The following is a 12,902-nucleotide window of genomic DNA, read 5'->3' as shown; positions in this document are numbered from 1 at the left end:
CCACCCCTTTCCATCCCCCCAGGAGGCTGCCTGACCCTCTAAGGGACTCGAGTTTGGGGTACCTCCACCAAACGCCCCCCCATTCACTGCCTGGCAAAGCTGTGATGGGGCAAACTGTCAACCAGGGGCTCCGACCATCAGGCAGTCCCTGAAGGAAGCTCACAAAGCTTCCAGACTTTTCCAGCCCCTGCTGGGGACATGAAGTGGAAGGCTGGGCTGGAGCGGCATGGGTATTTCATTGAAAGTTCACAGATACAAGGGCTTTGAGCAGGGTCACAGCATGGAGGAGGTGGGGTCAGGGAGCACAGAGCGTGTCCTCAGATGCTGGCAGCCCTCCCATTCTAGGACACTTCTGCATAAGCCCTTCCTGCTGGGTATCAGGTCCATGGGGCCCCAGGAGCCTGGGAAGGGGCACATGAGGGCAGGGACAGAGCCACTGGAAGCCGGGGTGCAGCAGCGTGGGGAGAAGCCCCCAGCCCCCAGACATAGGCAGGGTGGAGCCCAGGAGGCAGAGGGGGTGGGCTGAGGGCCAAGCTCACTGCCTCCTTGCCGTACTCAGCTTCTGATGGCCTTCCTGCATGGTTCACAGCTCAAGGGGGCCCCAGGACTAGAATCCCTGCCCCACCCCGACTTCATGGGATCCTGCGTTTCAAGGGCCATGAAAATTAACACATCTCAGTGCTCGTGTCCACCAGCAGCCGTGCCTGGTGGCCCTTAGTAGTCGGTGAGTGGGTACCGCAGGAAGATGAAGATGAGGATGATGCAGGAAGCTGCCAGGGCAGAGCTGGTGATGTTGAACAGCCGGGCGGTCTTTGCATCCTCCACGGCTCCATTCAGGTCATTGAGAAGCTTCTTGTCTCGCACCTGAAGCCGGAGGAGGAGAGGAAATGGGTGGTCAGCCAGGGAGCGGGGCCTCGGAGCAGCCAGGAGCCCAGCAGGGCCGGTGCCACAGCGCACAGCACAGTCTCGGAGCCTGGTTTCCGAGTGCTGACGAGTGAACTACGGTTCTGGAGGAACGTGTCCCTGCTCTGGGGTACTGTGCACTGATGAACTCAGGGCACGGGGGTGTCATGTCTGAAACCTACTCCCAACCCTCAACTGGTCTATCAAATAAGGAAGATGTATTTATACAGAGAGAGAAGAGCAAATACAGTAAAATGTTAACATTTGGGACATCTGGGTGAAGGATATGAAGAAATGTCTTATTTTGTTGTTTTCTTTTTTGCAAGTCTTAAATGATTAAAATAAAAGAAGTTGGCCTCAGAGAATATAACTGGAGGACGGGGCGACACAAGTATCCCCTAATTTGATTGCTTCTGCCTAGTTTAAAATTAACTGGGATGCCCTGAGAACGGACGTGTGCATTGGCAGAAGAGGCAGGGGTCCCCGGGGCCTTTGGGGAGGGATACTAAGGTGAAGGGAGGGGGCTGGAGCCCAGGAAGTCTTGGGGAGGCCGTGGACTGAGCTGGACTCATTTCCAAGATGCAACTGTCATTCAGGATGAGTTATAGGGCCTCCCTCCTCAGCACTGTTTCCTCTTATCACATCCAGATATGTGCGTGAGTTTGCTGTAAGAAGAAACCAAGTTCTAGGATGAAGAAAGGAAGGAGAATGGAAAAAGAGAAAGAGAGGAAGGGGCAAGAAGTCTTTGCTTTAGTAGATTGGGGCTGGGCCGAAAAAAGAAGGTGGGCAGATAGATACTGGGGCTAATGCCTGGATCCCTCAGTGTGCAGGTTAGGCAGATGGACAGGTGACCCAGGGAGGAAGAGTGGAGGGTCAGCGGATAGATGGGTGGTCAGGGCAATGGGTGCATAACTGAGTGGAAGAAGGGAAGCATGGGTGGGTTGGCCTGTGGGTGGATGGATGCAGGCAGACTAGTGGAAGGAACCAAGGGAGAGGAGAGAAAAAGGATGAAGAGATGGATATGCAGCAGAGAATGGAGGGAGTGGGGAAGGGAAAGAGAGAATGCAATTCAGTGCAGTGGAATGGCATGGGGTGGAGTGCAGTAAATGCAGTGAAGCGAAATAGTGTGGAGTGGATGGAGTGGAGTGAAGTGAAGTAGATGAAGTGAATGGAGTGGGGTGGGTGGAGTGGATGGATGGAGTGGATGGGGTGGAATGAATAGAGTGGAGTGGGTGGAGTGAAGTGAAGTGGATGGAGTGGTGTGGATGGAGTGGATGGATGGAGTGGAGTGGTGGAGTGGATGGGGTGGAATGAATGGAGTGGAGTGGGTGGAGTGAAGTGAAGTGGATGGAGTGGAGTGGATGGAGTGGAGTGGATGGAGTGGATGGATGGAGTGGAGTGAATCCAGTGGAGTGGATAGAGTGAATGGATGGAGTGGAGTGAATGGGGTGGAATGAATGGAGTGGAGTGGGTGGAGTGAATGGAGTGGAGTGGGTGGAGTGAAGTGAAGTGGATGGAGTGAATGGAGTGCAGTGGATGGAATGGATGGAGTGAAGTGGGTGGAGTGGAGTGAATGGAATGGATTGAATAGACAGAGTGGATAGTGGAGTGGATAGAGCGCAGTGGATGGAATAGATAGACTGGAGTGGAGTGGATGGGGTGGAATGGATGGAGTACAATGGCTTGGATAGAGTGGAGTGAATGGAATGGATGGAGTGGATGGAGAGAGTGGATGGAATGGATGGAGTGGAGTGAAGCGGATGGAGTGGAATAGTAGAGTAGGATGGCTTGGATGGAGTGGAGTGAATAGAATGGACAGAGTGAATGGAGTGGAGTGGATGGAATGGATGGAGTGGACAGAGTGGAGTGGATACAATGGATGGAGTGGATGGAATGGATGAAGTGGAGTGAATAGAATGGATGGACTGGATGACATGGAATGAAAGGAATCGATAGAGTGAATGGAGTGGAGGGGATGGAATGGATGGAGTGGAATAAAAGGAATGGATGGAGTGGAGTGAATGGAATGGATGGAGTGGATGGAGTGGAGTGGTTGAATAGATGGAGTGGAGTCAATGGAGTGGAGCTGGTAGAAAAGTTGGAGGGAGAAGAAAAGGAAGGGAACAAGGGCAAATGGGCAAGTGGGCAACTTGGAAGATACATTGTACAGAATGTGCAACCAAAATGGAGAGATCAAAGATGGGAAGAAGCAGGACTTGAGGAATCAGGGTAGAGAAGGAGGCAGAAAGTCTATGCTCCATTGGGTCCTTATGCTAGTGGTTTTGGAGGAAACTGACATCCGCATTGAAATTTGCATTCCTTTCTAAGGACTGAATGTGTCACCCACTTATTTAGGTCTTATTTGATGGCTTTTTAAAAATTAAGTTGTATAACTTTCTCCAGAAAGAGCTATTACATCTTTTGTTACATTTAGTCTTAATCTATTTATTTTGGCTTTTATTATAATGTAAAAGTATATTTCAAAATTGCATGTCTAACTGATTTTGTATCCAGCTAAACTATCGTACTGTACTAATTGACCACATGTTCTTTGTAATAACTCACATCTACAGCAAATACTGGTAGTTCTGTTTCCTCCTTGCAGTCTATTCCTAAGACAGCACAACAGAGGTTAAAGTACAGATGGAGAAACACTGACTGGATTTCAATCCTGATTCTGCGGGTCACAGACTGTGCAGCCTTAGGCAGGCTAACAACTCACTCTTCCCTTCCTCACTTCCTCATCTGTAACATGAAGATGACAACAGTGTTGCCTCCCAGGGTTGTGGAAAAGGCTTAATGAGTTGATGGATGTGAAGCTCCACTACAGTGCCTGGGCCAAAGTGAGCTCCTCTCATAAAGGCAAAGAAGATTCCAGAGCGATCCCAGATGGCAGCGATGATGACAAGCATCTGAGTCTCATTCTTGACCTCAACGTACCAGGAAGGATACTGCTCATCTTACTATTAGAAATCTATGATTGCATTAAAATTTCCAGAAGATAAACATATTGTTTTCTTCTCTAATTCATTAATATAGTAGATTATATTCATTGATTTTCTTATACCAAGACAACTCTGAATTCCTAAAACAAACTTTTGGTCATGATTTCTTTGTTGGATATTTGGAATGATGTGGCATAGGGACAGTGAAATACACTTTTGAGTATCAAAAGTGGATGGAGTGGAGGGCAGGAGGCTGAGGCAGCTGGGGTACTGGGTGCCTAGGAATGGCAGCCAGAACTAAAGAAGATAGGGAAGAGGAGGATGGGGGAGTGATCCCATGATCCGCAAGGTGGGTGGATGGAGCTGAGGGGTTATACAGATGGAGGCTGGGTGTATGGGACAGAGAAATGGACATAGAAACTTGTGATAGGTAGGGAGGAGGGCTGGATGAATATATGAATGTACATTGGATGAGTGGAACAGGAGGGTAGCTGAATTTATGAATACGATGCTTCTTGATGTACAATGGGGCTACAGTCCAATAAACCCATCATAAGTTTAAAGCATTGTAAGCTCAAAGTGCATTTTCATATGATGCATTTTTCACAAGCCTGGTAAGCTGAGGAGCATACTGAATGCCTATGGCTTTCCAGCCATTGTGAAGTTGAAAAATTGTATGTCAAACCATGAAAAGATGGAAACCATCTGGATATGCTGGATGGGGGAACAAGTGCATAGATGAACCTATGAATGTATGTCCAAGTGGACAGATGGATATGCAAACACATGCCATATAGGCGGGGCAGCTGGGTAAGTGGGTAAGTGAATAGCTGCTGGGTGGGAGGTGATGTGTGGCTATGTGAGAGCATGTTCAGTGGGCAGGACAGGCAAATAGGTGAATACGCAAGAACGTGTGCTCATGTGTTTATGGTGGCTTGGACCAGGGCAGCGGCAGTGAAGGTGGTGAGACCTGGCCAACTTCTGGACATGTGTTGAAGGTGGAGCTGACAGTGTTTGCTGGGATCAGGTTTGCATGTGATAAAAAGAAGGGAAATTCATGTGATTTGAATGAATGGACAGGTGGTTACAGGAATACAGGAACGGACGCCAGACTGGAGGGGCAGGTGCATAGAAGGGTTTCTGAATGCACGCTGGATGGCTGGGACAGAGACAGGTAGATAAACAGATTTATTATGTGTGACGGATGGGTAAGACTGGTGGTTAAGTGGAAAGGAAGGAGAGTTGTTGACAAATAAATATAGTGTAGACCAATGGATGGTAGATGGATCGATTCATTAATCAATCAATCATCGATCAATAGTTAGTGCCTGCTCTGCATAGTTGCTGCTCTACATCTTGCCTATATCACAAGATATAAAACAGAGTCCCTGGCCTCACACAGCTCACATTGTAGGGAGAAGGTACAGAAAATAAACACGATAAATAAGTAAAATAATGTAATATGCTCAATGTTCTAAAAAGAAACCCGAAGCGGCTACGGGGAACGGAGTGCAGTAGAAGTCTAGCTCACTGGCCGGGGAGATACTTGAGGAAAGACCAGAAGAATGTGACAGACTCGGCCATGTGTTCATTTCAGGGAGGCGTGTCCTGGGAGCACAGAGCTGTCTATGGGGGACCCAGTGCTTCCGAGGACCAGCTGCAGAGTGGGGGCAGCAGATCACAGAGAGGGAAGGGGAGGACGTCCGGTCAGAGAAGACCAGCCAGGAGCATGGCGCAGGCTCTGTGGTGCTTTTAGTCATTTGGAACCAAAAAGATGAGCATGATCTGACGTATGTGAATGAGACGGTGCCGGCCACTGTGCTAAGAGCAGATGGCAGAACAGGCAGAGAGAGGTGAGCTGAATGGTCCAGGGGAGTGTGAGGGTGGCTGGGACCAGGGCAGCCGTGCTGAAGGTAGTGAGACCTGGCCAGCGCCTGGATGTGCGCTGAAGGTACAGCTGATGGTGTTTGCTGGGATCAGGTGTGGCGTGTGATACAAAGCATGGAAACTGATATGGTCTCAAGGTTTCAGGGTTTTGATCAACTCAACAGGGAGCTGTAGAAGACTGCAAAAGGAAGACTCGCTTAGCAGTTCGATTTCTGACATGTCAAGTTAGGAATGCCTTTTAGACATAGTAGACATTTGCCTTAGCAATTTTTGTGAGTCTGGAGTTCAGAGATGAGGTCTAGGGCAGAGATAGAAATTTGAGAGGCATCAGCAGAAAGATGGTATTTAAAGCTGATACAGTTTGAATATATGTCCCCGCAGAACCTCATGTTGAAGTGATCCTCAGTGGTGGAGGGGACCTGGTGGGAGGTGTTTCGGTCATGTGTGTAGACCTCATGGCTTGATGCTGTCCTCGCCATAGTGAGTGAGTGCCTGAGAGCTGGCTGCTTAAAAGCGTGAGGCACCTGCCCCTTCTCTCCCCCTTGCTCTGACTCTCGCCAGGTGAGATGCCTGCTCCCACTTTGCCCTCCGCCATGATTGGAATTGATGCCCTCCGCTATCAATTACTCACTCTCAGGTATTTCTTTACAGCTGTGCAAGAATGGCCGAATACCAAAGCCATGAGACTGGATGGGGTACCAAGGGAGTGAATGTGAAGGAAGGAGAGGACCGAGGGCTGAGGCTTGGAGCCCTGCAGTGTCAGAGGTTAGGGAGTCAAAAGCAATCAGGAAAGGGGCCGGAGGAGAGTGGGCAAAGAAGCAGGGAAGGCAAAGGGTGCGCAAGGGTGCTGGATGGCGGAAAGGGCTGAAAAGTTCCAGAAGCAGAGGTGGGACGTGGACTGTGGGGCAGCCATACAGGTGCAGGGACGATGGATGGTGCTGAGCGGGTAGAAGAGAGGGAGGAGGAGAGTGGGAGAGAGAACAGGCTGATGGCTGGGAATTGGGTGAAAGGGAAGAAAAGGAAAAATGAGTGGGAAAAGAAGAATGTAAGAAATGGAAGCATGAACCGTTAGAGACAGGATGGATGAAGGGAGGGAACAGAGAAAGTGACAGTGGATGGATTGTGCTGACAGACGGGGTGAGTTGAGGCATGCTGAGTAGGAAGGAGGCACTCCATGAATGGGTGAGTGTGACTCAGCTGGGGGAAGGGCAGGTGGATGGCTTGAAGGGTGAATAGATGGGCTGCCATATGAGGTCACAGGATGGAGGAATGATTGGGTCAACTGACAGGTAGGGTTGGGAAGGAAAGTTGGCAATTACTGAGAAAGTGAGCCTGGATGGATAGTTTAGTGGGTTGACACATAAGGTTGGTGCAGACAGGACGGGAAAGCAGGGGAAGGAGGGAGAAGCCTGAATGATCATGTGTGAAGACAGATGGATGGAAGGCTGGGTGGCTATTAGGAGGAGTTGAAGGGAACGTGGGAGGATGGATTGAGTATAAGTTTGGATGGAGGATGGATGGATGAGTGGATGGAGGATGGACAAATGGAGGATGGATGGATGAATGGATGGAGGATGGACAGATGGAGGATGGATGATAAATGGGTGGAGGATGGATAGATGGATGGATGGTTTGGATGGACAGATGGAGGATGGATGGATGAGTGGATGGAGGATGGACAAATGGAGGATGGATGGATGAATGGATGGAGGATGGACAGATGGAGGATGGATGGATGAGTGGATGGAGGATGGACAAATGGAGGATGGATGGATGAATGGATGGAGGATGGACAGATGGAGGATGGATGGATGAGTGGATGGAGGATGGACAAATGGAGGATGGATGGATGAATGGATGGAGGATGGATAGATGGATAGATGGTTTGGATGGGCAGATGGAGGATGGATGGATGGAGGACAGACAGATGGAGGATGCATGGATGGATGGATGGATGGAAGATGGACAGATGGAGGATGGATGGATAAATGGATGGAGGATGGATAGATGGATGGATGGTTTGGATGGATGGACAGATGGAGGATGGATGGATGGAAGATGAGTGAATGGAAGAATGATGAATGAATGGAGGATGGGAAAGATGAATGCATGATGCTGACATTCAGAAAGGAGTGGGCGAGTGTGTACATCCAAAACCCAGTGCAAAACCCACACACCTATTCTCTCTCACTGTCGGGTCGCTGGGAGGTCTCACAGCCTCCTGGGCTCACATCTAGCAGCTGCTGTGTCCTAGCCACACCCGTTCCTCCTCTCCCACCCCCATTCCCAACTCACATGCTCTCCCACCTGGACCACCACACCAGGACTTGAACCCTCTGCCTCGAGGCCTTTCCCTTGTCCCCTTCCCCTATACTGGTTGCAGATTTCATGGCACTGATCGTATCCCTCTCTTTCATGTCTCCCACAGATGAGAGCCCAGCCCCTCACGAGGTTTCTAAACTCCTCACTGCACTGCCTCAGACACTCTTCCAGGACTGTCTTCCATTTCCCAGGGAGGACAGGAGCCTTGCCCACCCCCCAGGCTGCTACACCTATGTGTCTCTTTCCCCGCCTGAAACACCTTTCCCCTCGCCATCCTTCAAGGCCCAGTGAAAATGCTGCCTTCTCCTAGAAGTCTCCCAGCCTCACCCCAAACTGGAAATCAAGTATTCCTTTTCTGAAACACTGTGGTCTTCTTCCATCTCATCATGTGCCCTCCGTCTACCCACCCATTCGACCAGCAGGTCTTGACCCATCTGTTGGCCAGCTCTGCCTTGGGCACAGGTCGGCATGGGTGAGCAGATGTGGCTGGGGCAGGACTGTCTCTGGAGGCTTTGTGGAAGAGAGACCCAGATCTCACAAAAGCTCTCCAGGCAGAGAATGTGCATATGCAAAACAGGCTGTGCACATCGTTTGTGTCACATTTGCCAAGTGACCAGGGCAGGGAACTGCTGAGGCCAGAAGGGTTAAAAATGGGGCTTGAATAGTGAGATGAGACACGTGGCCATCATCCAGCTGACCACGGGAGCCACTGGCCATCAGCAGGTGGCTTGTGCAGGTGGCACGAGTGGAGAATTGACTTTCTGTATTTCTGCCTCCCCTGGATACCAGGCTGTGCAAAATAAGGCTTCAATCTCCGCTCTGCAGATCCAGCCTGCGTTGAGCTGAATTGGCCCATGTGGGTGGGGGGTGGATGGATGGCTCGATGGGTGGATGGACACGTGGGGGCAGGCAAGGACACAGTGTTTATTTCACACCACTGCATGCCGGCCTTCACCCAGCTCACGAGTTGGCTTGAATGTTGTTTTGTTTCTATTTGTTTTGTGAACAGATGAGGGAACAGGGGCTCAGAGGGGTAAGATGGCTTGTCTGTCCCAAGAGCTCAGATTTTAGCCAAGACCTTCTGACCCTGAGTCTGCCCCATGCCCTTGGTGTAGGGTGCTGGTCAGGAGACCTGCAGCTGGGTGACCAGATGGATGCATTCTCAGGTGTGGGCTCCACAGCCAACCAGTTCCATCCTCCCTTCTGCCCAGGATGGAGGCAGCTCACCTTGCAACCACTCCCAGGTGTGCCCCAAAACCTCTCTGCACTTGTTGCCCCCGCCCCTGGCAGGAAGGACACACGAGGAGCAGCCCCAGGAGAAGGTGTAATGAGCAGTCCCTGCCCCTCAGAAGAGTCAACCTCACAGCACCCCCAACCCCTGCAGAAACCTGGCACCATCCAGAAATCCCTGACCTACCTACAACCCGAGCCAGATGGGCCTGCCCCATGCCAGTCGGCCAGCCACAGCCTGAGCCAAGGGGGAGGAGGGACAGCTTCCGGACGGGAGTCCAGGCAGCCAGACCCATGTCCGCAGGCTGCTGGCAGGGCACAGAGAGGGGAGGCAGAGCTCCACCAACTGCGGCTTCAGCCCCCCGGCAATGGAGCTCTCTGCTCAGGATCGGTCTGGGGAGCCAGAGCTGGAGCTAGTCAGAGGCATGACCCCTAGTTCCAGGGGCCCCTTTCCTTTGTTGCTTCTCCACACGCACGTGTGCATGCAGGAACATACACTCACCACACACACATGCTCTCACACTTGTGCACACACATTTACATGCACCATACACACTCGTGTGATCACACACATGCACAATCAGGTACATACACCACACACATCCTCACATGCTGTGCACACACATTTACACATAACACGCACACTCATGCAATGACACACATGCACACAGAGATACATACACACACCACACAAGCACACACATTTACACACAGCATGCACACTCGAGATTACACACACACGCACACTCAGGTACATACACCACACGCACACATCCTCACACACTGTGCACATACATTTACACATAATACACACACTCATGCAATTACACACATGCACACAGATACATACACACACCACACAAGCACACACATTTACACACAGCATGCACACTCATGCGATTACACACATGCACACTCAGGTACATACAGCACACGCACACATCCTCACATACTTGTGCACACACATTTATTTGCCATGCACCCTCGTGATTGCACACACATGCCCAAACTCAGGTACATACACCACACGCACACATTTGTGCACACACATTTACACACACCATGCACACTCATGCAGTTACACACACGCATAAAGGTACACATCACATACCCTCACGCACTTGTGCACACACATTTACACACACCATGCATGCTTATGCGGTTACACACACATGCACAAAGGTACACATCACACATGCCCTCACACACGTGTGCACACACATTTACACACACCAAGCACATCAAGTGTGGTTACACACATGCACAAAGGTACACATCACATATGCCCTCACACATGTGCACACATTTACACATACCATGCACACTCGCATGCAATTACACACATGCACACACACTCAGATACACACACCACAGATGCACACATACTATGCACACACATTTACACAAACCATGCACACTCGTGTGATTGCACACATGCACACATATACATGCACATGTGCACACACATATGCAAATACACTCATGCCTACACACATTCATACACATGCACACAATGCACAAAATATATGTACACACTCATGCACACCATGCATTCACATGCACACACACAGTTACACTCAGTACATGCCCATTTATGCAATTTCACCCTCGCGAGTACATGCACGTTGGCACATGCTCACACACAGGCCCCTGTGGTAGAGCCCAGGGATGGGTCCTCAGGCCCGAGGGGAGGAAGGCACGTGCCAATGGGCAACGCTGGGTCTGGCAATGATGATGAGTCAGGAGCAGGACGGGAAAGCTGGGGGCAGTTGCGATGCCAGGTGGGGTGGGGCTGAGCTCAAGGATGGAGCAGAAGTGAAGCTGGCCAGGCATCCTTCCTCCCAGCCAGCCTCTGCCCAGCCTCTTCCCTCCCCACATCCCCTGTCTTCTCCCCCACCCTGCAGGGCAGCTGCATCAGTGGAATACATCTGGCCTTGGCCACTCAAGTCTGGGCTGGGGAAATATGATGATCGGGCTAAACGTGAGCCAAACCCTTCCTTCCGGTGCATCAGGGTGGGGAGGAGGGCACCGGCCTGCCCTCACCTTCACGCTCCCTCCCCCAGGAAGGACTCCAGCACTGGACACACTTACACAGGGCTGCCCCCTCAGTGTGAGCCCATCTCAGCTGCCCTCCCACCATCTCAGTCCCTTTCGCTCCACCTGCCCTCGGCGGGGCAGGGTCATGTCTGCCCAGCACCTGCTCTGCTCCCAGCCAGTTATTCTCGCAGCACAGAGGGGCTTCTGGAAGCCATGCCCTCTCAAGGTGGGGGCTGGGGAGGTGCGAGATATGTTGACACCTGCTTCCCTGGGCCGCCCTGGCCACCCAGCACTGGCTTCCACGGAGGGCTGGGCTGAGCTGCCTAAGTACCCATCCTTGGGCTCCCGGGTGAGGAGCTGGATAAGAAGGTGGCTTCTCTTCCTTTCCGCAGGGAGAGGACTCCAAGCCCTCTTCAGCCCCATGCTGGCCCCATCCCTGTACGCCAAGCGGTGGCTGCTCTCCAGGTCCGTCCCATGTCCCCTGAGCCCGAATCCCTACCCGCCCCTCCTACAGGTTCCGCTGAGCTGGCTGAGCAGAAAGCTAGGCCCTAAAGGATCAGGAGAGGGAAGGGCAGACCCCTGCCTTCCCAGACCTAGCCAGCGCTCCCACCTCTCTGGAACGCACCATCAGGACCCGTCACTGTCCTTTGATCCCTCGGCCCCTCAACTGCTCCTGCTCTACCCGTGGGCTCCTCTGAGAGGGAGAGAGGTCGAGCATCCCCAGCCAGGGAGCGTCACCCCACCTCTCCAGCCCGCCCTTGCCCCTGCCGCCGCCGCCCAGGCTCACTTTGAGAGAGTAGGCCAAGGCGATGAAGCCCAGGCAGCAGAAGTTGAGGTAGACGAAGTTGAAGATGGACCACAGGTAATAGTCGTTCACCTCGGTGGTGTCCGGGTAGACCTCGATGACGGTCGTGGGGTTGGTCATCGTCTTCTTCTCGGCGAGGTGCTTGCAGGCCGGGGGGGCACCGGCAGCCCGAACGCTGTCGGTCTTGCTGCTCTTGGACTCCATGGGGAACAGTGTGGGCGCCATCGGGGGAGAGGCAGAGGGCTCAGGGGCAGGGGCCGCTGGAGCCTGCAGGGCGGGGGGCTTGGACACGCAAGCGAAGCAGCCCTTGGGCGAACCTGCCGGGGGCCTCGGGATCCAGAAGGCCCCGTCCAGGGGGACTCGGGCTTCCTGGGCGCCGTCCGTGGTGCTGGCCGGGGCTCCCAGCGGGGCTGGGCACTTGCCGGGGCCCTGGGCCTGGAGGGAAGGAGACAGTGAGAACCAGCTGGGCCTGGCCCACCGGCCAGCACCTACCCTCACGCCCGGCAGCCCCGAGAACAGCCCCAGTGGAGACGGAAATCCCTACGGGGGCCGCCAGCTGCCAGCCTGCCACCTGCCTCCCCCACCCGCCCCGGGCAGCGGCGGTCACTGACGATGCCAAAGCCCTTCGCAGCAGCCTTGGCAGGGACCTGGGGCTTTCATCCCTTTGCCATCTGCGCACAAACACTCACCCACTGACACGCACACCAGCACCCCCCCCCCCAGAAGCACACCGACGCTGGGACCGACACTTGCAAAACACAGCGCGCGCCCTG

The 12,902-nt window shown here is 52.7% G+C and overlaps 1 protein-coding gene across 1 annotated transcript; it reads right to left on the bottom strand.

Annotated features, from left to right (window-relative positions):
• Positions 1 to 217: 217 nt before the first annotated feature.
• On the bottom strand, positions 218 to 12,442 carry IFITM10 (interferon induced transmembrane protein 10). Its single transcript, XM_012456043.2, has 2 exons — positions 12,112 to 12,442; positions 218 to 864 (listed from the first exon to the last, which is right to left on the bottom strand). The coding sequence occupies exons 1-2, from the start codon at positions 12,352 to 12,354 to the stop codon at positions 715 to 717; spliced, it is 393 nt and encodes a 130-aa protein (XP_012311466.2). The 5' UTR covers positions 12,355 to 12,442; the 3' UTR covers positions 218 to 714.
• Positions 12,443 to 12,902: the final 460 nt, after the last annotated feature.

This window comes from Aotus nancymaae, unplaced genomic scaffold (assembly GCF_030222135.1).
Source record: "Aotus nancymaae isolate 86718 unplaced genomic scaffold, 86718_ANA_hifiasm-v0.15.2.pri h1tg000106l, whole genome shotgun sequence".
Taxonomy (NCBI): Eukaryota; Metazoa; Chordata; class Mammalia; order Primates; family Aotidae; genus Aotus; species Aotus nancymaae.
Note: the sequence above shows the minus strand (reverse complement) of the source record. Positions and strands in the feature narration are given on the sequence as shown.